The sequence below is a fragment of the Maylandia zebra genome, linkage group LG17, assembly GCF_041146795.1.
Source record: "Maylandia zebra isolate NMK-2024a linkage group LG17, Mzebra_GT3a, whole genome shotgun sequence".
Classification (NCBI taxonomy): Eukaryota; Metazoa; Chordata; class Actinopteri; order Cichliformes; family Cichlidae; genus Maylandia; species Maylandia zebra.
Genome location: NC_135183.1, coordinates 12,824,211 through 12,848,074, shown reverse-complemented (window position 1 = coordinate 12,848,074; position 23,864 = coordinate 12,824,211). Strand labels below are relative to the sequence as shown.

General features: G+C 41.8%; 1 protein-coding gene across 3 annotated transcripts in view; it reads right to left on the bottom strand.

Moving 5' to 3' along the window:
* The window catches only part of adcy1a (adenylate cyclase 1a), a 78,024-nt gene extending 65,472 nt beyond the window's left edge, over nucleotides 1-12,552 (bottom strand). For all 3 annotated transcript variants that reach the window (XM_076875863.1, XM_004571744.3, XM_076875864.1), the window contains exons 1-3: nucleotides 11,757-12,552; nucleotides 10,004-10,153; nucleotides 4,700-4,818 (exon numbers count right to left, since the gene is read on the bottom strand). In XM_076875863.1, coding sequence (XP_076731978.1) covers nucleotides 4,700-4,818; nucleotides 10,004-10,153; nucleotides 11,757-12,371 — 884 coding nt within the window. In that variant the 5' untranslated portion in view covers nucleotides 12,372-12,552. The remainder of the gene's footprint in view (nucleotides 1-4,699; nucleotides 4,819-10,003; nucleotides 10,154-11,756) is intronic.
* Between the last annotated feature and the right edge of the window lie 11,312 nt (nucleotides 12,553-23,864).

Here is a 23,864-nt window from a genome sequence, read left to right as displayed (position 1 = left end):
GTTTTCCCCATAACCTCCAGCCTGTGAGGTTTTTAAGTAGTAATAAGGATATTATGCTACATGTGTTAGGCCTTCTATTCTTTTGTGATACCTTTTACAGTGGCAGATTGTAGTTTGATTTAAGACAGAGGTAGGCATAATCAGGCTTCTAGTTTACAGTCAAACAACAGCTGCTTGCATATCATTTAGCAGACTGAGCTAATTTTAGCTGCAAGAGTTGATTAAAATAGTTTTTTTCTTTTTCAAATGCTTCTGTTGACTAATTTCTAAGGAGACCTGTAAGATTAGTCTTAATTTCTATCATACATTTACTGTTCCTGCATCGTCATATGAAACATGTCAAACTTCAAATAACGAGGTCCCCTGTTTCCACTCCTGGCTCTGTATAATGTCAGTGACAGCACTAATCCCTGGTACAGCAAATTCAAGTTGACAATTTTCACAGTTTTTCCTAGTCAGAACTAATTTGTTTTCAGCACTACATCATTGCATCTGTCTCATTACTTTTTGCTAGATTTGCTGGAAATCAAACCTTCCCAGATGAAATAAATAAAGCAGAGTCAATAATCTTAGTGTAAACCATGTCATCATCAGTGAAAAATGCAATATTAGAGAGAAAACCCTAATGAGCAGGCGCTTGGCAATAGTAGGGAAAAAGAACTCGGTTTAAACAGGAAGAGATCTCTGGAAGAACCAGGCCATTCATGTTAGTAATCTTGGGCATTCCTGTTCAACCTGTGGGTAAACCTTGACAGACTGTAGTTGCTAAGCAATGTTCTGGATGAGGGAGGGGAGGTTCAGTGAAGAGGAACACCAAACCTGACCACTAGGGATAAAATGGACCACAGATTATCCATTTTATATAAACAAATGACCAGTGCTCTAGTTTCTGTGTTTTCTCAAATGTTGTTAAACGGCTACAAAAACAGTCACAGAACAAATAAGACTACACACCAGACCAATTACACGATGACAAAATGTTTTTTGTTACACAGGCGCACACACATTCCCCTCAGTCACTAAAATGAGTGAAAGCTCGATAGCATGAGGAAGGCCTATTTTCTGCATCGTGACTGAGTAGCTGCACTCTTTTTTTGGCAGTACACTATAGTTCTTGAGGAGTCTGATGTATGCAAAGCTCGGATCACGACTGCCGCTCGACAGAAGCGCTCCGTTGTGCCATTTATCTTTGAATGGTGCTGTGCTGCAGATCGTGCTGATGTGTGTTGGGGGCAGTGGGGTAGAGAGGAGAAGGTGGCAGTGGTGCCGGAGCTAAATAGGTGTATGATCAAACGTTCTCAGGGTCACATCAAAAGGCGGACCAAATCTGGGGGGCTGTATGTCTCTGCTCTGGAACATGGAGGTGTTTTTTTTTTCTTTTTCTTTTTTTACTGCCATGTGTTTATGTGTGTATGTGTTTCCAGCAGCTCCCCAGAGACGAGCGGGAGCATGCTCGCTGAGCACAGCCCCATGATGTTTGGCTGAGTGCCAGTAGAGGCTGGTGAACAGGCGGCGATGTTCCTGAGATGTGAGTGAGTGTGGGAGCCGAGCAGACAGACAGGCAGACAGTATGAGCAAGAAGAGAGTGGGGAGGATTGTCTCTTGACAGGAGTGCTGTTGATATGCTACCTAGTCCTCGACTCCTACCCTCAGCAGCACTAATACAGCTCTCCTATTGTTTTTACTGCCTCGTTGGAATGTAATCAGCTCAAAGTCAAGCCAAGTTCTCACACACATTTTTCATTACAAGCGCATTAGAGCTGGCCCATCCAATAGCTTTAAAAATTCACCTGTAAATATTAGCTGCTTGATGAGTAGATTACTTATTAATGATGTAAATTACAAAATGTAAAAAAAATCATAAAATGTTCAAATCAAACTCTGCTCAGATTATTGTTTTTTCTGCACAGCCAACAGTCAATGAGCCCAAAAGATGTTTAATTAACTTACTATATGTCTCAGATAAAGTTAAAAAAAAAAAAATCCAGATGTTTGAAACTTATAGTTTGGACTGGATCAGGTGAAGCTGAACCATTCCTCAGGGCATTTTCACACCTATACTTCAATTGCTTTAATCCAGATCAATTGATCAGTTTATTTGTTTTCACACAGAGAAAAATCCAACTGAACTCCAAGCAAATGAAAATGATTCCCTACAAACCACGTGAGAGTGTTAAGTCTGCTCATTGGGCAGAAGCAACAAAAGTAAATACAGGAAGAAAGTATTATGTTCTGGACTTGTAGAACATGGACAATTACAACTGGCACAGCTAGTTGCTAGCCCATGTCTATGGTACTTGCCTGCATTAAGAACACAAAGCATACGTGGTTACTGGACGTTTTTTAGCTCAAGCTTGCAAGGTACACCTGTTAGTCAGACAAATAAACTGCTCTCGAGTTTGTCTGGACCACCTTTTCCAAAGGGTCTCGACGCAGTTGTTTTGGTCCAAATCCAAGTGTGATTACTGTGTTCACACCTGGACAAGTGAACCACACTAAGTAGGAAAACGAATCAAAGTTCGATTTCAACGGACTAAACACCGCAGGTATGAAAACGCCCTAAGTCATGCTGTAATAGGCCTAGGATGCTGGGGATTTGTCATGATGTTGTGGACATTCATTCCTGTTAAATTCACATTGACACAAGTTAAAAATATTTGAACTTCAGTTAGCTTGCAGTCCTTTGCAAAAGGCTGTCAAATGGGAGTCTCCGATAGATGCCACTTACAATTAGAAATGGACGACAAGTTCACTGATGGCATTCGAGGGGACCCGCAATCGTATGCTTCAACTCCACTTTTATAGAGATGAAAAGGTTTGGAGATAGGCAAGAGAAATCGTTGATCATATTTCACTATACTTGAGTCCAGCTATTGGTTGTACTTTTCATATAATGGATTTACAACATGACTGCATAGCGACAAATAACTCAATAGAAAACTTCTATACTGATGCACACTCACCATTATGTTTAACTTCGTCTGTTTTGTTCTTTATCCATTTTACAGTCATGCCCGTTATTATCTTGCTTGAGTTTTAACACTGTTTGTATAAGAAACATTCTTGCACTGGAGATCTACTGCCTCTTAATTGCAACACCTTTTGTTAGTGAGTTTTGAAACTGAAGTATTTCATCTGTCATTTTGTCTCCTTTGGTGCGATAGGGTGCAAACTTAATCATTACCTCACTCTAGCATCTAGCTCTTTTAGTTGCTCGATGGGACCGCTGTGTTCGACAGATAGCTGCTAACAGTATTTTCCCATTGAAACAGTAGATTTTAGGGCTCCTTTACAAATGAAACAGCTGCTTGCTGATGCTGAAAATGATCCCATGAAACCAGTGAGTGTGAAACTAAACAGCTCGAAAATGAGCTACAAATAAGCAACAAAAATGCGATGGGAGCTGGAGATACTCTGTTTGATCACTTAATGTTAAGTTTGACCAAGTCTGCTTTCTCAAACTTTTCTGTGTTGAAATTGCAATTTAACAAGCCACAGTCATGTGAAAAGGACATTTCCACAGGATTCTAACCAGACCTGTGAAAAACTGAGTGCATTTTTACTGCCAGGAATTAAGAGGGTAAGTAGCAGTCAAGTGTTGTGTGCCACGTCTATAAAACCAGGGGGTTTGTTCATTTGCTGGAGCATTCAGGTGGGTATAAATACAATGCCACAAACAGAAGTGGAAATACCAGCAAATTCATCATCAGACTTTGCATAGTTTAGAGAAAATGCAAAAAATGCAAGGACTATATGTCCGACTCTACACGCTCATTTAGCATATTTAATGTTGTAGGAGAACAAGAGGCCAAAATAAGACCAAAGTACCAATTTTAAAACATGGTGGTGAGGAGAGGTGATGATTTGGCCTTTTTTGAAACTACAGGACCAAGACAAGCCATCTGTCTGACAGCTAAAGCCTGGCTAAAATTGACTAATGCAACAAAAGACTGAAAAAGAAAATAATCAAGGTTTTGCAATGGCTCAGTCAAAGTCCAGACGTCAACCTGACTGAAATTCTGTAGCTGGACATTAGAAGAGATGCGCATAAACAAATGCCTCTAAACCTCTGTGAGCTGAAATAATGTTGTGAGGAACAGTGGGCCAAAAGTCCTACAAAACAATGTGAGAGATTGATGAAGTCATACAGTAAAAGATCAAGTCATTCAATTTATTGCTGCTAAAGATGGTTGTACAAGCTAAGCACATGGGGTGTGCTTAGTTTTTTATAGGACTGTATAAAAATCCTGTGAAAACGTCCTTTTTTACATGACTGTAAATAAACTTGTGTCTAACTGTTAAAGGAACTTTTGATTTAGAGTCATAAAGATGTTCCAGTATGTGCCCTCATCAAAATGATCTCACCAGGGCTTCTAATAAAAAAAAGCTCAGGTTTTAATCTGTTACACTTAATGTTTAAAGTATCGAAAATATCTGTTTTTAAAGCAAATTTTTTGCATCTGCAATATGTATGTGAGGCAGGAAAGACAATTATTTTTAATCTGTTTATGGTGGCAACAGCACTCTGCATTGCCCCCTGTAACCTTTATGCTGCCTGATTGCATCTGCGTTAATGGCTAATATTAATTGCTCTGCTTCTATTCTTGACCTTGACGTCACAACCAGTGACACCTGGATCAAAACACTCCAGTCGCTCCGCACACGTCTGTGGTCCACAGTTGTCATGACACCCCCATACCTGACATTGTCATGACGTTGGATGTAGATCTTATGAAAGATCCTCTCAGGCGGCTTCAGGAAGTCCTCCTTCATCTCCATGGCAACATTCCTGGGCAGTAGGCTCATTAGTAGACGCTCCTGAAGAAGAAAGGGTTAAAAGAGGAGAGAAGGATATAAAGTGTATTTTTGTATTCAAGCATAATAAGTCATTTTGTATTGCAGTTGCAGATATCTGCGAGCAAAAAAAACAATCACAAGGAGGCTTTTTGGCAACCAATCAGGGAATACACATTATCCCAAGAATGCAGCAGCTGCCAAAGGATCAGCGACCAATCTCTAGGCTTGCATGAATGGCAGTTTAGCAAACAGTTACACACCAGCTTCCATCAACCTTTAGCAAAAACTTTTTTTTGCTAAAGGTTTTTCCCTCATTACCAGTAGTTACCAGGTGGTTACAGACTTTTCTGTGTGCCTAATTCACTTGACTCCACATTGTCACATGTGCAAAATGGCAGACAAGTTATCATCACGTGTTTAGTGGTCATGTGACTGAAAAATCTTAATAAATCTTTCTTTGAGTACTGCCACCAGTATTTCACCAGACTCAAATTTTCCCATGCACATATCAGATTTAATGTATGTCCAAAAAGTAGCCTTGCTGACAGGCTACTTTTACAGTGCAGCCAAACCTGGAATGGTGGCTGAGTGTAGGTTAGTAAGCTAGTCACTTAGCCACTTAATTAGCCCACAGCTAAGGCTAAGGGGTTTAAAAATCATAGATGTTAGCCTAGTGGCTAGCTTATCCACCTAAGCTAAAGTAGTTGTTTGTCGTGGCAGATAGTAGCAGTTTCTCAGGCACGGCTGGCTGCCGGCGGAGCTCACGGGCGCGTCACTGCAACTCCCCCTGGCTTCTGCTCCGCGGCTGCTGAGTGAGCCCTCATCTGGGACTCTCCTCAGCTCTTTCTGGGACAGTGGCGCGGCTGCCCCTCTGTTGGTCTTCCTTGGTCTCTTGTGTTCTGGGGGCCTCTGGATGTCTGGAGTTTTGATCTCCTCCATACCTGCTTCATGCCCCCCCCCCACACACACACACACACCCTCTAGCAGATCATTACATGAAGGAACCTTTTTAAAAAAACAAGCGCGTCCATGCTCACAGGTGTACACACGGGTGATCACACCCACAAACTACACCCTTTTTGGCTCCTACCTCAAAGCACACTGTGTTCTGTTGATCTTATGTGCTGCACAATAATGTTTAATATTTAGTATTTACTGTCATATTCCCATATATCATTGTGATGTTGTTTATTCTATTACTCTTGTTCTCTTCTGCTTGTTTTCTTTTTTCTTTCTCAACAGGTGATCCAGGTGATTGATATATGCATTTTCTTTTCTTTTTTTCTGCCCATTCTGTTGGTTTTTGTTTTTTGCCCTTCTCCCCCGTCCCTCTTCTCAGCTGTTTCTCTTTCCCTCTTTCTTTCTCCCCTTCTTTCCCCAGTCAAGTCTGTCCCGTATTCAGCAAGTGAAAATAAAATAAACAATAAAAGGTGAATCAAATGGACCATTATGGCAAGGCTTGAACAGAAAAAAAAATAAAAAATAAGCAAGTCTTAATATAGAAAAAGCATTTACACAGCAGAGAACACTTTGAGATTCAAGGGGCTTTAAAACAGACACCCAACTGGTAATAAACATAACAAAGGAAGTAACAAAACCTTCCTTCCTGGTTTGGTGAAGTAGTGTCTTTGCAACAGCGCTTGCTGCAATACCGTTAGAATCCCAAACATTGCTTATTACGTGTTTCATTTTCTGACTTTCACAAATGAAATATTTTTTGGTTATTATGGATGACTATTTTTCCAGCATTCTTCTATGAATTCATTCATGGTTGAAAAAGATCTGAGTATGGTATGGTAGTTTCATCCAATTCTCTGTCTAATTCTCCCATTGTACAATACTTTCTAGATATGCATGCCCATGTATGTCTAGAATGCAGCCCAGAGAACATTTGAAAGCTAATTTAATGACTTCATCAACAACATCCTTTCAGCACAGGCATAAAGTGGCATTTACACCTAGAAGTAGATTTGTTTTTGTTTGTGTGAATAGTCTCAGTTGCAGCGGCATGAAGTATGCTTGAAACTCTAGCAGGATGTCAAGCGGTTGTAAATGCACAATGAATCATCAGGCAGCTATGGTGAATAGCTGTTGAGTGGCAGGGTTATAAAAGCAGCCAGGGCTCTCCCGTGTCTCCCTCCAACTCTTTTTCACATAATACTTCCATTCACATCACTGCTCCTCACCTGAGAATAACACAAAGAGATACTGGAGAGCAGCTTTTAAAACAGCCATCATTCTCCATTATGGAGTCTGAGTGTGAGTCTGTCACTGTGTTTGTGTGTGCACGCATCTTTCCTGTTCTACATGTGTGCAAGGTGCGCAAATCATGATGACAACAGTCTGAATCGTTTTTTGTTCCGTGCTTTGTTAATGTATTTGACTTATGTGTAAGACAATAATTGATTTGATTGATTAAATAAATAATAATTTATTAATGTCTTCCACTTATCTGGAAGACACCTGTTAGATTCCAAAGTGGATGCAATGATGGAGTTGACTCTTGAAATGCCAGAAAGAAGTACAACCGTTATTGGCTTATTAGAAATATTTCAATGCAAATTTTACTTTTACATTGCTCAAAAACAAAGTTAACTTTTCTGGGCTTTTTTTTCTCAAACCAGAATCTAGCATGCATAAACTTCCAGAGCTTTAAAAAGAAAAGGTGAAAGTGAAAATATCAATAAAGAATGTACAAGAAACTTTTGTAGTCTGTATCTGATTTTTACTTTCATGACAACTGTGCGTTTTCTTTTTTTCTTTTTTAAAACATTTTTAAAAACCATTCAAGTTCAATTAAGGCTAAAAACCTCATATTGTTTGTTGTGAGATGGCTTTGATCGAAAGCTGGCTGCTGACTGCCAGGGTGCCATCTCAGCTACATCAAGGTCTGCTTGCTGTGTTTTGAGTGAATTTACAGTGTGATATTTTTGTGTTTCTTAACAATAATTAACAGGTGTAGTATGTCACCACCTATCTAACCAAGTTTTTTCAGCATTACCTGATAATTCAAGAAATCTACCTTATCATCACATTAGGACAGGGGTGTCGAACTCCGGGCCTCGAGGGCAGGTTTTTGATATCACCCTGGGTCAACACACCTGAATCAAATGATTAGTTCATTACCAGGCCTCTGTTGAACTGCAAGACATGTTGAGGAGGTAATTTAGACATTTAAATCAGCTGTTTTGGATCAAGGACACATCTAAATCCTGCAGGACACCGGCCCTCGAGGCCTGAAGTTCGACACTTGTGTATTAGGATCACTTCTGGGTTTAAAAAAATAAAATATTTTTGACACCAAAAACACTGAACCAAATATTTCAAAGTCTTCAGATTAGAAAAAGCTATTGGGATGGTGTTCATTAATAGGCATTCGTCACTCTGCAGTTTCAAGACTTGATGTTGACATGACTTGCTACAGTAAGCCATCAGCTCATGCTAGCAAGCCTTGTTAGAAAGCTGCATTCATAGACTGTAGACGTGCAATGCTCAGACACACATTCTATATCTTTTAATTAGTGCTAAATAACATAAAATCCTTAAATGTCATTCAAAACTGAAGCAAACACTTTTTCTATTTTCTGTATGACATGAAAGTCAATATTATTTATCAGACACTTCGATTTAAAATGCTCCTAAAAGCAGGAGCATCACAAACACAGCACAGAGGTCCACTTCACGGAGTGGATTAGCAGTGATGAAGCCTAACAGACAGCTATGGTTTGCAGTTTACCTGTCAATTAAAGCAGCCACACCAATAATTCTTACCAGAATCCGGATGGACAAAGAAAGCCTCTGTACAGTTATTATGAATGCTTTTAAATTCTGTAGTTTCCAGCAGTTTTAAAATGGGAATCTATTGTGATTGACCTCCTTTTAGAATCAGCCCCAAGTGGTCATGCCAGGAACTGCAGTTTCTCACTTTCTCACACTCGAGGTTGGTGCTCATCCCAACTCAAATTACTTTTTTTTTTTGTTTGCTTGTTTTGTTTTTGTTTTGTTTTTTCATGGCCCATCAATGTCTCACACTTTCACTGATATCATGGAGTGTACAGTAAATATAATAATAATGATGATGGTCTAATCTGTCATTACCTGACAATTTCCAAAGTCAAAAATGAACTCCAATGCTTTTCAGTGCTCAATGGATGAAGCCATAACAGATATTGGGTTCCTACAACAGATCCATCTCCTTGACAACTGAGCCCACTCATGAAGATTGATGAAGGCTGCGGGATAGAGCAGAAAGCTTCAGACAATTCTCACGAGTGGACCTTGTGTCAGGACTGCTTTGTTGCAGTCACTGGCAAATTAAATATTCTGCCTCTCCCGGCTTGTGGGAAGGAAGAGGAAGCTTCACTATTGAACGGGGAAATCAATTCACCGCACAAGAAGTGCAGTGTGTAGTCCACACATGTTCAAGAGTCAGTGCAACTCGTAGAACCACCTGAAAGCAAACGCTCATTTGACCCACGTGATGGGAGATATTCAAGCCTGAGATGTTTTGCTCATGAGCACATCAGCAGAAGCCTGGTTGCTGTCTGTTGATAGATCCAAATCAGGGTTCTGCACATCTTTCTCTCAGTCAGATAAAATGTGACCTTTATTGGAGTAGGAAGGCCATGAAAGCAATCTGCTTGTGTAATTACCTGTCAGAAGGGAGGCTGTTACTGCTGAGGAAAACACAGCATATCATCATCTAATCTACAAAGCACAGGTGCTAAGTGTGCACGTGCACTTGCAAATGTTTGCTATAGCAAAGGTGAGATTCATATTCGGGCATATTTTGTACTGTACACGAGACAATCAATACTCTATAAATCAGTGGGTTTCGTGCCCATGGTGGGTGGGGAGGGTGCTGTGCAAAAGAGAGTGTTTCTGGTGTGTTAAAGTTGCCTGATGGTTCCACAGTTAAATCCATGTAGGTGTATGCAGAGGGGGTGGATGGTGGCGCTGGTGCATGTGCCACAGTAATTGTTCTTTCCTTAAATAGCTGCTGTCATAGTTACTGCGTGCCCGTGGGCAGGCTGTGAGAATACATTGGCACCTGAAACCTTCATGAAAAAAAAGAAAGGAAAAAAAACAACAACAAAAAACTCTTCAAAGACTGCAAAGGTTTTTATGAACATACGCGCTGCAAGATGAGCTAAAACGTGTGGCCGCTGTTTTCTGAACACCGGTGCGTCCGTGTGTGCCGCCTCACCTGCTTCTCGTTTTCATCCTCCAGCCTCAGTCGCTCCTCGATGCAGTCGCGGGCCTGCAGGAAAACTTTCCTCTGGGTGCGTTCAGTGAAAATCCTCACAAACACCCCTGACAAGTTGACACTGGTAAAGAGCACGGCGTTGGCCACCAGCTGCACAGACAAGAACAGACATGCCAAACAAAGCTGGCAGCATCCAGATGCTGTTTTGAAGACGACGTGTGTGTCTGCTGTGCATACTGCTAGATTAGATCATGGGACAGATTCAATGGCAGACATGAAGGTCAACACAGGATTAAAAAATTAATGTCAGGTAAGCATCAAAAGCTCTACAGAGGAATGGCTGGCAGACAAAGTGCATTATTGATAGAGGTTATCGATCCCATCCGACACCTAATTTGGAGATTGAACCCTATAGTCAGTCCATGTCTTTGATTCTCGATAGGGTCAGAGGTGAAAGCTCAGACATGTGTAACCCAGCACAGCTGCACGAGTGATACATTCTCTGTTCTGTGACCAGCAAATTACAACCTCTTAAACAAAAACTGCTTTAGTCCGGTTATAACCAAACAGCTTTAAATTTGATGTGTGAGGAATGATTAACAGGAAATTCAATTTTCCCAGATTAGCGGGTGATTTTACACCCTCGGATCTCTAATATGAAAACAGAAAAAAAAAAGATTGCTCTTTGGTTGAACAAGTCATGAACAAGTTCATTAGACATTGCAAAGGCCATGAGCTGGAAAGGTTAGGAAAAACTTCTATAAAGGTAAATGTATTTTTCCAAACAGGTTTCCTATTTAAATAAAGGGGAATCCTGTACTTATTCTGCACCTTCATCTCGTTGTTATGCTGATGCATTAATATACAGGGAAAAGTACTCAAAAGTTGTGGTTAGAGACTGGTCCCCGGTGTCCGGTGTGGTATAAACCACAAGAATACCCCGCAAAGACTACAAGTATGTCATCTTAGTGGGTACCTCCTCAGTGATGAGCTGTTTATACATCTAAAGGTGCAGTAACATTCTTTTCCTGAGTGTGTTACTTCTGATAGGTCAGGACCTTTGTTCTACTCCACGCTTATTGTTTGGTGAACACTGCGTCCTCCACACAAAGATTTAGCAGTGTTGTTGTGCTGTGAACTGGACAAACAGCAAACACAGCTTCACAAAAGATAATTTTTCATGGAACCATATTAATAAATACCCTTATATATATTTAAGGCTTAAGGATGTGTTTTTGGTTTGTTTGTTTGTTTGTTTGTTTGTTTGTTTGTTTGTTTGTTTGTTTGTTTGTTTGTTTGTTTGTTCTTACTTTTATCTACAATCTAATTCCTTGTCCTAGTGCTGAGCTGTATGTTGGACCCTGTAGGATCAGTGTTTCAGCATTGGCGGTTGAACAGCTCCCCCTCTACTTCATTACTGCTGGTGCGCAAAAGTGAAAGTGCTCGTTTCCAGCTTTACAACTACAGTGCCTCGCAGCTAAAATCGATCACTGACAATGTTTTTAACCTTTTCTCCTCCTGGGAATGTTGAGTAAGCATGCCGCCTCCCGGCACCAGTCTACATTCATGCGGTTACTTCGCAGTCCAACTAGGAGCTTCCCACGCAGCACAGGAGCGAGCTGCTTAAGCACACTTGGACAGAAGTTGTTGGAACTCAAACTCGCCACCTGCATACGGCCATTGCTTAAGTGAAGACACTGTTAAGCAACCGACTTGGATGGGTGACTGATCGGGGTGCGGATGCAGCACTTACTGGTCTCCATAGCCTCTGCTTCCTCCCCGTCACCGACGTGGCAATGACGATGAAGTGGGATGCCGCCAGCATCACCCCGAACAGCACGGCCAGCAGGGTCCGCACCGGCAGCAGCACGTAAGCCACGAGAGTGACTAGCATGAGCTGCCACACGCCTTGCTCAGGGGCAGCGGCATTCACCAGCTCCGACGTGCCCAAAGCCAGCGGGAACGGGCAACAGAGCAGCGCGAAGGTGAAGCTGAACAGCAGGGCCAGCTTCGCTATCTGCTGCAGCTGCGTCACCTGCAGGTACTTGACATTGGTGACGATGAACAGCGACAGGAACACCACGCAGTGCACCGGGCTGGAGCCCTTGGACAAGGTGAGACGCGGGCTGGACAGCAGCTCTACGAGGGACAGCGACGACGCGGCCACGATGAGCACAGCCAGCGCTTTGAGGGTGGCGGTCTGCTCCAGTTTCAGGTTGTAGTTCTGGAAGAGAGCCTCCAGCTCCTGGCTGTTGAACTCGTCCTCGCAGGCGATGGCACCCAAGGGTGCACCGGCCGGACAGTGACCCTTCCTCCGCCGCGTCTTGACTCTTTCGAATGGCATATCCTCCATGTTCCGGCCATTCATGAAGCGGGGATGGCGCACGAGCCGCTCAACTTTTAGGGAATCGAACCGGCACCATCTCCCGGTTCGTGCGTCCCGGATGTCCGAGGTTCGGGGTCGGCGCCACAAGGAAGAGGGTGGCAGTGGAGGATACAGCAGGGCGCAGTGCGCTCTATCCACAGGTTGACGATTGTTGATCTGCCGAGTAGCCCGACTAGTGTGTGCCGCACGCCCCCCCCCCCCCCCCCCCCCCCTCTCTCTCTCTCTCTCTCTCTCTCTCTCTCACTCTGTCGCGCTCTCTCTCTCTCAGACCACCTGCCTCGTTTCACACAGGGTAACCAGCAATCCTGCGCTTCAGCGGGGCTCAGCGGTTGGGTCACGCTCGTGGTGATAATCAAAACACATTACCACGAGGTTCAGTGGGCATCATTCAATACACACACACGCACGCACACACGCACAAAACAAAACAAAACAATTTAATCATCCTTTTCCCCCGCGTGCACTTTCCCCATGTGAGACACGGAGTAAACATTACATTCTGCACCGCGATCTTCTCCTGCTTTTCATTCACTTCGGTGAAATGTCAGCGGCTGAGTGAGAAGACAGCGGCAGAAACAGCGCTGGTGATTTCCCCTCGCAGTGTCTGCAGTCATAGCTGATGTAGTTCCCAGCTATAAATAGATCAGCTGCACCCGTGGATGTTCCAATATAGCAACAATTTGGTCTTTCCCGCAGCTCCACACCTCGTGTGTTTTATTGCAGTCAAGCGCCAGTTTTACACAGATAATTAACAGAAAATGATGCTTAGGCAGACAAGGTGGTAATTCCGCAGAGTGATAATAGCCCGAATTAAAATCTAAATGTGGCGCATTTTTGCAGAAACGTAAATATTTATTCGCATCTTAGTGCATTGCGCTGTAGGTAATTTAATTTGAGTCTGAGTTTGCACTTCAAGTTTCGAAGCTCTTGTCCACAATAATAGGTGGGATCGTGGTACAACAAGCGTATCATTATCGCTAAACAAACACAATGCAAAAACAACAGGTAGCGCTTCATAACACTCATCACTCAATACAGTTATTGTACAGCTCGCCAACATTTAACGCGGAATTATTCTAAATGTACCTTTCTGGTTCATGTTAATGCTTAGAATGAAGTTAAAGTAGAACTAGGAGAGTAATGGGCAGTTTTAAAGGAAAGGAAAAACAAATTCTAACGTCTGTATTTTATGTTTGTTTTGTTTGTTTGTTTGTTTGTTTGTTTGTTTGTTTGTTTGTTTGTTTGTTTGTTTGTTTGTTTGTTTGTTTGTTTGTTTGAAGTAAGAAGTAGCGTGGATTTGAAAAGAAAAGAAACACAGGCCATAGTGTAAGTATTTTGTTAAGCAATGATGGCTTTCGTGTATAATTACTATGTAATTACGCAGTATTCTTAAAGTTCCCTGACCTCTTCTTCTGACAATATAATTGTACATTACTAATAAGAATGTGGGCTGTATTATAGAGTATCAAAATCGCTACTTCTTACGTTGTCATTACACACTAATAGGCGGTGGACTATGTCATAAAGTATCCTGCCAAGTTGTAATGGGGTGGAATGTGCAATTAGTGCTTAAGTAAATGTTTTTTCAAGACTTGTACAGACAGGACAGCTTGTAAGGGGGCTTTCCCTCCAAGTCAGAAGGCACAGCTCTGAAGTAAAACGCCATTTACTGTGGAATAACTGTGTATTAATTTATGATAAAATGGAGTAAAAGGCTAAAAGGCCTGAAAAGTGGCAGCATCTGCTGAATCGGAAACACTCTGACAGGACATATTTTGCTTAAAAATATAAAAAATACATGTAAATGTATAAAAATATAAGAACCCAGATCTCTATGACACCTAAAAATGTCCATATATCCAAACAGAGATCAAATATAAAGATTTTATATGCTTTGAGCTGTTCTTGTTGTTAGTTTCCATGCTGTCAGATCCATTTTGAAAAAAATAATGGCCTGAATTAGTGAAAGTAATGCAGCTAAAAAAAGAATATGTAAATATATAAAACTCAAAGATTAACAGCAGGAAAAATGAAGCCATGCAGGGGCTGGAAATTACATATCAAAGGGGAGAAATATTTGAATTTGGTGTGAAATATGCAGATGGCTCAGCAGGAGTCTTTGGCGAAGGTTTGCTATGAAACATAAACATGTGCGCGCGTGTTGGTGATGTGTATATTATATGTGTCACGTTAATACACATGCACAACAGAGACAATGTGAAAGTCTGGAAAGAGCAGTGACCCTCATAAACATTTTTTACTTTAAAACAACAGGTGAGCCATCTGGATCCTGTTAAGACGGAATAGGTTCATGACCTTGTTGACTGACATGTGGCTTGTAGTCTTCTGCTAGGCTGCACATCCACTAATTTGAGTCACTGACCTGATCTTCAGAAGAATGTTAAAGTTAATGATTCCTTTTGGAGCACGTTCCCACTGAGCATTCATGTATGTGCCAGAACAAGCTTGATCAATAAAGGTTCCACCTGACAATCCACAGGATCTAAATGATCCACCACCAAAGTTCCAGTGCCAGACACCACAAGACAGCACCAGTGATGTCATTCCACGCCATTCCTTCTTTTAATGTTACGGTTGTGAGTAAAGATGGGGGTTTACCACATGCAAGAATAAAAAAAAACAACCCCAAAAACCCCCAAAATATATAAAAACCCCCAAAAAATAATTAAAAAAAATAAAATTATATATATATATATACAGTTTCAATTCTCACATTTAATTTTTTCTCGGTTCGCACCTTCCTTTTAGTATAATAGTGAATCAGGCCTTGAGGCTGTTATCATACAATCTTCTAACTAATCTTATGTGCATACATTTCCAAATGAAACACTGGTAAAAGCTGGGCTAGAGGCTATATCATATCAGGGTTACATTCGTCCTTCAGAAATAGCCTAAGCAAAAGAAACATAACTCTGTATGTGGCTGCCCTGGAATAATACATAAACCTCCTCAGCAGTGTGAAGCATCTTCTCAGCAACTGTGAGATCAGACAAAGCCAAAAATAACAAGCTTTTAAAATCTAAAAAAAGCTGCTGTTGAGTGCACATACATATCTTCGGAGGACAAATGCAGGTGTTTTGGTGCCCTCACTGATGACCTTGTTTGCTGTTGAACGTGTGCTTTAGATTGCTAAGATCTCTGGAGAAGTCAGCCAACTGGCTCATCAATGAAGAAGTCAATGTGAAGCACTTTGGGCTCCCTTAACAAAAAGTCTCTACATGCACACAGTCAATTACTACATGGTCAATATCCACTATCGTCCAGCATGCCTGTAATCAATAGACTGCGGTGTTGAGATCAATAGTGACAATCTGACTGTATTCTAAGGCGAGAATAGGAAGATTATGTCTAGTGGGCCAGCCAACAGAGTGAAAACACACTGCTCTTGATTCTTCAGTCCCTGCTAGGATGCAATATAGCTGACGTCCTTTTCTGCTCTCAACAACCTCAAGATGAGGGAATGAGTTGCAACATATGGGAAATCAGTCATGACAGGTGCTTTTAGAAAAACAGTATAAAGGTGGATCTTGACCAGGGACACTAAATATTGCAGATAACCTACAGATAGCGAAGCTATTTTACTCACAGCTCAAGTGTCTGAAACCCACTTTATTCTTTTCTATTGAGTGTATTGTTTGTTTGTTTATTCATGTTTATTTATTCACAAAGTGATTGACAGTAAGAGTCAGAATTCCTAATCATAAAAACTAAGGGAAAATTACTGGGGGTGGGCAAACAGTTCCCAGTTATTGATAAAAACAATGTTGTCCTCCCTATGCCATCATTGCATGAAATAGAATTCCCAACGTGTCCTGCTGGCAGTCTTTATCTTGTTCATTCTTAACCACCCCGTGGGGCATATCCTATTTTGATCTCAGGGCTTCCATACTCGGCAAAGATGTTCCTGTATACCAGTGGTTCACAAACTTTTTTTTTGCTAGGCCCCTCTTTGTTTTACAAGAAAAATGTTCCCTGTGATTTGGAGAGCCCAGCACATACTCCCGACGCAGGGAAAACCAATTCTGCAGGGGAGACCTACCTTGGCATTTGTGCAGGTGAAGCCAAAGGGAAAATATGCGTCACCAAATTTTCTAGTCTTTGGCTTGGAAGGAAGTTGGTTTGGAAACATATTTGGCGATGCTTCATCTCCTGCTTTGCTGGGAGCCCCGTCAAAAACTTGTCCACTATGCTATCAGTGTCCAAGCATTCTTTTTTTTTTCTTTTCATACCGCGCCCCCCCTGCAATGGCTCTGCCATAGTCCCGATGGCCATAGTCCTCTACTCTTTTGCGTCCTTCCTTCTGTTCTCAGGGTTTTGGACTTGAGGTGAAACCGTTTATCGGGAGCTTTCCTGTTTCTCTTGTCTTGATGTCAGTGGCTTCTGTCTCCTCCTTTGGACAACTGATTATCCCAGCAGGGTATCTGATGACCCTGCCGTGCCCGGATCTTGTTCTGCTGACTCCTCAGGACATTCCTGTCACTCTGCAGCTATTTGGTGGTTGCGGCTCTCCTACCAGCCTCTTCATGTTTCCATTTGCCTGTGGGATTCCAGGTTACTTGTAGGGATCCTTAATGTCTGCAACCTTGTTGTAGTGCAGTCCCCTTAGTTCTGATGTTTGCTACATTCTGTAGTTGGTTATCATAGACAGTGTTGTTAATGGTCTGGCTGAGGGGGTTCAGGCCTATGCAGAACAGAATCAGAAGTAGAACAAAAAGCAAGTCAGTCCCTATAGAAGCTCATGTTAAAATGTTCAACATGACTCCAGATAAGTGCAAAAAGTGATTTTGTCCCCCCCCCCTTAGCTGGTACATCCTGTGGTTGTAGCTAGCTAACCAAGCTTGGTAGCATTAGCTGTTAGCTTAGCACTCCACCATCTGCCATTATGGTGACTTCTGTCTCCAAGAAATCAACATAGCAGCGACTACAATGCTAAAGCCAACGCTTCTAAAGACAGACCCTAAAAGCAATAAGTGATGTCACTGTGGCCACATTCATTCTTTATGTAGCCTACTCTGCAATAAAACACTCTGAGATACACCCCCTTTCTATGTTGTGTTATATTATTTAACCAGTCCAAGCTTTGGATCTGTTTTAAGTTGTTTTGGAGCAGAAAATGCAGAATTATTTTCTATCGTCACATCTCAACTGGCTCATTGAAAGTGTCTCATCTTTCCTGTTTAGCATCTCCTCCGTTGAAATGAAGTGATACCGCAGTCAGGCAGCACATACACTGGCTCCATTTCTCCTCTCTCCTGAAGTAAGTGACAGCTGCAGATTTTTTGGACCATCCCTCCCTCCAGGATGCCTGACAGTCCTCTGTTGTCATGGCAACAGAGGCAGTGAGGCTAGCAGTTGTGACTGATATGCTGCTGAGGTGTTTCCCAATCTGACACCCTGGCTCCCTCTCCCAATTCTTTTGCCTCCCGTGTGTTGCTGTCTCTCCCCCCCCCCCCCCCCCTCCTCTTTTCCTGTCTGATGTTCTTTCAGGCAGTTTGAGCTGATGAGTGCAGCCGATGTGTTTGTGTCCGTATCCATCTGCACAGGGGTGCCACAGTGCCCTGCCCTGCTGGCTCATTGTGCTTGTTGACATTTCTCGAAATTGAGGATGTGACATGAAGTACGTGCGGTGAGAAGGAAGCTTCGGTAGTGACCGAACTACTCAAAACTTGAGGCTGACCGCCGCAAAAAAAAAGAAAAAGGAAACACAAAAGCACACAGGTGGTGTTGGAAGATGTAGGCATGCAGGGGAAGCTATGCTTCTAAAGGTAAATCCATAAATTTGATATTAACTTTGAAAATGTCAGAGCAAACCCAGCGTCGCCTCAAACCAGGTGAGGCAGAGATTGCTGCCTGCTGCTCTGGTAATCACAGCCAGGTGACTTCCTGGTCGTGGGGCCCCGGTGTCTGTCTGTGTGTGTGCGATTGGAGCCAGTTGGCAGGGAGACACAGGGACAGATAAAGCGTCTCTTAAGTAAATTCATGAATAGGAGCTCTTCACCAGGGCTGAGGTGGGTGCTGCTGCTGCTTCAGCATTGTTTGCATTCATGAATAAAAACCTGCTAGCTGCCATTCATACAAATACAATTAACTCCGTGCTTCTCATGTGCTAGACAGAAATAGACGAACACAGAAGCCTGCTCTCATACATAAATGCTGGCATTTATACAACCAATGAAGGACCTTGTGAGCACCATCATCCGCATAATCTCCCTGCAATCCTAAGTGATTTTATTCTTCCATCTTTACATAATAGGAACCTACTTAAATTGTAATAAAAAAGCATCTAAAGATCTCATTGACACTTCAATCTTGTTGCTTTAATGTCTTTTTCAAGCCAGCAGATTGTACGTATGCATCCATATGCACAAGAGAGGAAATGAAATAGATGAGAGAGACACAAAAAAGAGTCTTCAGCAGTAGGCTGTGTGTTAGAGAGTGTATGTGTGTGTGTACGATTGTAAAAGTGTGTGTGTGTGTGCGTGTGTGGTCTCTTGGGCTACAGTGTGTGTGTGGGAGTGTTATTGAGAGATATTTTTAATTCTGTGTGTCAGCTCCTCTCATCTCCCTCAGCAAGAGACGTCGGAGGGAAGCAGAAAAACATTTCCAATGCAACTATCATTTAAATACACACACTCCTGCACACGCACGCACACACACACACACACACTAGTGCAAACACATACAGTTTCAGAAGTCTTTCATATGGCACCAGTTGCGTTTTTGAAAGTTTAAAAAAAGCCTGCCAGAGTGTCAGTGGGGTTTTTTCTGAATTTCCCCTCCAAGTGCTTGTGAGGGAATTTTTACATGAACAAGATTAAAACATGAATGTGATCCCGGATGGATACATCTCCTCGTGAATCCAAGTGAATGCTAAAATCTCCCTGTCAAGCTACACACACACACACACACACACACACACACACACACACACAAACCCACTTCAATCTGATACTGAAGGTGTTAAAAGATTAAACAGACTAACTGTTCCTCGCCACCCATAAAAAGAAATCAACAACTGCTGTTTAGAAAGACAAGTAAGGTTTTCAGTTGTCCTGACACCTCCGAGGCCCGGTGACTAAATAATGCTTCACCATATGGCAGATGATGGCAATAATAATTCCCTGTGGAGTAGCCGTCAGCGGCCTAATGACTTTCTTCCATGCTATTGCTTTTAGGTGCATGTGAAACCGCAGCGGACTCCAAAGTAGGATTAAGGTCATCCTGGTGGAATACGCTGCAGGATTTCTCTCAAGTAGAAGGTAAATGGATTTTGCTCACACTCCTATTTTCAGTGAAGCTTGTGAAACAGCACAATTGTCTCAATCACACAGAGCACAGCAGGATGCATACTCACTTCATGTGGCTCCCCCTCTCCCTTAGCAGGAAAGACATCCTGTTCTATTTGACTATCCAGACTTGTAACACAGTATCTGCATTCCAAAATCTGCATAAAATCCCCAATACTCGCCATGTATGAGGGCATTTTCTGCTGTTTGTTAATGCAGAAGCCCACTGTATCAGAGCTGAATGCTTAGGATGAATCCCAGAGAGGAGACATGGGAAAATACGAACAGAAACAACAGTTGAAGCAGGCATGTCACCAAGAGCTCGCTGTAGGTTCTCTCCTTTCAAACACGTTGACTCGTTGAGTGTTTAGCCTGTTACCAAGTAATGATTTCTTCCTCCTAATACAAACAAAAACAGAAGCATAAAGAAGAAGCAGATTAATAAATCATGCTGTATTACTGTACAGTGTTTTCGCACCAAATACAAAGCAAAGTTTTCATGCAGCATTATTGCAAAATCTATGCGAAGAGGCAAACTGACACAAATTTACCCATGGTGGTATCAGTAAGACATTAGACAAGTTAATTGTCATTTTCTGTGGACTATAGGAGCTGTATGGGTCAGAATCTCCTGTATACAGACAGAACAACAAACAGAGACCGCTCGGAGGAAGGTGAAGTATGTTTCTGGAATCTGATTTCAGCCGTTCAGATTATTATCCTCTTTGTCCCAGTGGCTCTTAATGACTTAATATTTGCAGATTTACAACAGAAACCTAAGCAACTACTTTTGTTGCAGTGTAAGGAGAACTTGAAGGATGTTAATATAAACTAAACTAATGCTTTATTTGTATAGTACCACTTACAATACACAGTTACAAAGTGCTTCACAGTTTGAATAAAAACTACACACTGAAGGTAAGTATACATGTTCTAGCATGCAGACAAAAACTATGCAAGAAATATTATAGAAAAGCCAACCTCCAATAGAAATATTTTTTCAGCAGTCGTTCAAAATAAATCACAAGCTCAGTCAGCCTGACTAGCTGTGGAAGGCTGTTCCAACATTTAGGAGCTCAAAAGTGTGGTCGCCTCTGGTTTTAAAATTAATTTGGGGAAATCTTAACATGTAGAAATAACAGAAAATATTATGTCCTTATGTCCAATCTTTTAGTCAGCTGGGGGGGGTTTAATACTTAAAAAGGAATAAAAGGCAAGATGCAGTGTCTTTGGCTCAGGTAGAGCAGGTCATCTACTAAGAACAAGGTTGGTGGTTTGATCCCCAGCTGTCAAAGTAACTTTGGCAAATGCTGAACCCCAAGTTGCTCAAAATGAATTCATTGGAATGTGAATGTTAGATAGAAAACATTTAGAGAAAGAAGTGCTTGGGTGAGTATAAGGCATGTTGTATAAAGTGCTCGAGTAGAAAAGTGCTACAGTATATAAGAACCAGTCCATTTACCATGTCATGACCTTGAAGGTCTTGAAGGGGACCTCAGGGCCACCCTATGAAATTTGATTTGAATTAAATTTTAGAGAAGAACACAAAGTCACACAGAGCTAAAGCAAATATTCTATTTATTTCTATAACTACAAACCACAAAACGAAACAAAACAAAACATATTTTCAGCGTACTTTTAGTGTACAACATCACACATCTCAGTTGAGGTTATTTCCTAAATGACCCAAACTGTTATGTGTTATGTTCAAACCCAGCTCTCATCAGCAGTGAAGATGTCCAACATGAAGCTGTGGTCAGTTTGCATCAAAGTTGATGTTTTCTCCCAGAAAAAGTTCGATATCCAGGGTGAAGTCCAGTGGTGGTCTAAACTGATCTTCCACAAGTTCTGGAAGCTGTCCAGTGTCAGGCTGTTGTGTGCGGGCGAGGAAGAGATGACCCAAACGCTGGACTCACGGTGCAGGATAATGGTGTTTTACTGTAGGCTGGATGAACTGAACATGAACTGAAACGACTGACTGGATGACTGAACACACATGCGAAAAAGACAACATCAACATCAATGACACGACAATGAACTGATGGAAACTGAGGACTTAAATACACACTGGATGATGAGTGATTAGAAACCGGTGAGTACACAGCTGAACTTAGTCTGACTAAGGATACATGGAAATAACTGGAACACAATACACAGACGATAGGCTCGCACAGAAAACAAGAAGTGAAAAACATGAATGTGGGAAATAAACCGAACATGACAAAACTGAAAACACTGGGTCAACGACCCAGGAACCCTGACATCCAGAGGTGCACGTGGAAAAGTTCTCCCCCAAAACTGCTCAGAATTAATAAAGCTGTAATGACTGCAATAGTAGTTCAAATTTTACAGTCCTGATCTTTACATGAGTTGAAAGTATTTTTTGCTGTTACTGTTCAGAGAGTGCAGTTCAACAGTTTAATTGTCTTTTTGGTTGAGGGAGTGGCGGGTGGACAGTCGGATCAATGCAGGAGCTGGAGAAACTCGCGTTGACCGTGATCTGGGGTCAACTTCACAATCAGCCTGACACATCAAATATTCAGCAGTGCCTCGGTGCCACTCTGAAACCACTCGCACTGGAGGAGAGAGAGCGAGGGACATAATCACAAATACTCATTATCACCAGGAGCTATGTGTTTCACACTTAACGCTGACACTTATCCCCAGCAGATTATAGCTCCATACATCAAATATTAAAGCGGCGGTGTGAATTATTGATTCCAATCAATGATTGCAGATCAGAGCTCTCAGCTGGCAGAGGAGGAACTAATGAGTGCGTGCTACACAGGCAGCTGAGTAGAACTGTGGAGCCTCGGATACACTGCTGCTGTAAAGAGGTGCTGAGACATTTAACCTTTAATACATTTAACCTGTGCTGACACATTTTAGGCTTGCAACCACCAGATTTAATTTATGTACAATGTATTAGTACATTTGTGGTCATCAGACCACAAGAGTTAGCTTAGAAGTCAGCCAGTCCATGACTTATTTAAAATCTGTTTTTCTACAAAGACTGTATTTAAAAGATGGACATGGACCTCATGATGTCATGCACTGCTTCTGGAACTCAATTTTGAGCCTTAATGTTTGCATTTTGGTTGGCGCTGTGTTGGTTTTTAGAGTCAGACGTGACCATATATGGACAAGAATGTGGGGACACCAGCTAAGACTAGCAAGCTTGTTGATAATGGTGCAACACACAGACACACACATCTACCAAAATGAAAACAACCCACTGTTATCATTCAGGTCAAATGCCCATATGTACATTGACTACTCAGTTTTGCACTTAAAGTTTGAATAGTATCTTAAGACTTTCTGTAACTTATTTTTTCTTACTTTTATTTATTTTCTTTTTTTTTTTTGGATTGGTTTTTTTTTGCATGCACAAGGTGAAATTCCTTGTTTGTTTACAGAAACTTGGCCAAATAAAGATGATTCTTATTCTGATATTGTTCTTCAGACAAACACATTAAAAACTTTCCAACAAAACAAACATGCTCATGAGAACCAGTTTAGGTCAAGCAACAAACAAATTTTCACGTGTAACTGAAACGACTTTCCACTTCATTTTAATATGTGAGTCTGCAAGGACTCACTCACTTTGGCAGCCGGTGTCGACTAAAGTGGCTACTAAAGGAACTGCAGATCTATTTTAGCTTTTCATGCTGGCTGTATTTATGTTTTCTCGCTCTGTTTTACAAAACGCTACATAAAAATATTTAATTTAAAACCTCTTGCAAAGACAAAATTATATCCTCACCTCTGCAGTTCTCAAACAGTTTAGCTAATGTGAGCACAACGTCTTCACAGAAAAGCAGCTTCACTCAAGTCTATCGCACTGGAGCTAACAGAGCCATTTCCATGCCCAAATACTGCATCATGTCCTTTTGCCTGTTCTCTGAACAGACACACACACACTTACAACCTCACAGGTAGAGCAGCTGCGAGCACCACATCTGATTACGTTATTGACACTGGGCAAGAAACACAAGTGGAAGCGTGCCTCAGCTGAGTGTAAAATGCACAGAGGACGAGGCTGCTCCATCATATTAAATGACATAACTGGTTTACATCACCGCTGCTTTTCTGTGTGTGGGGAACAAAACTGACAGATTAGCACAGCGAATCCTTGCAATCCATAAATCAGTTTGTTTGTGCACGAGAA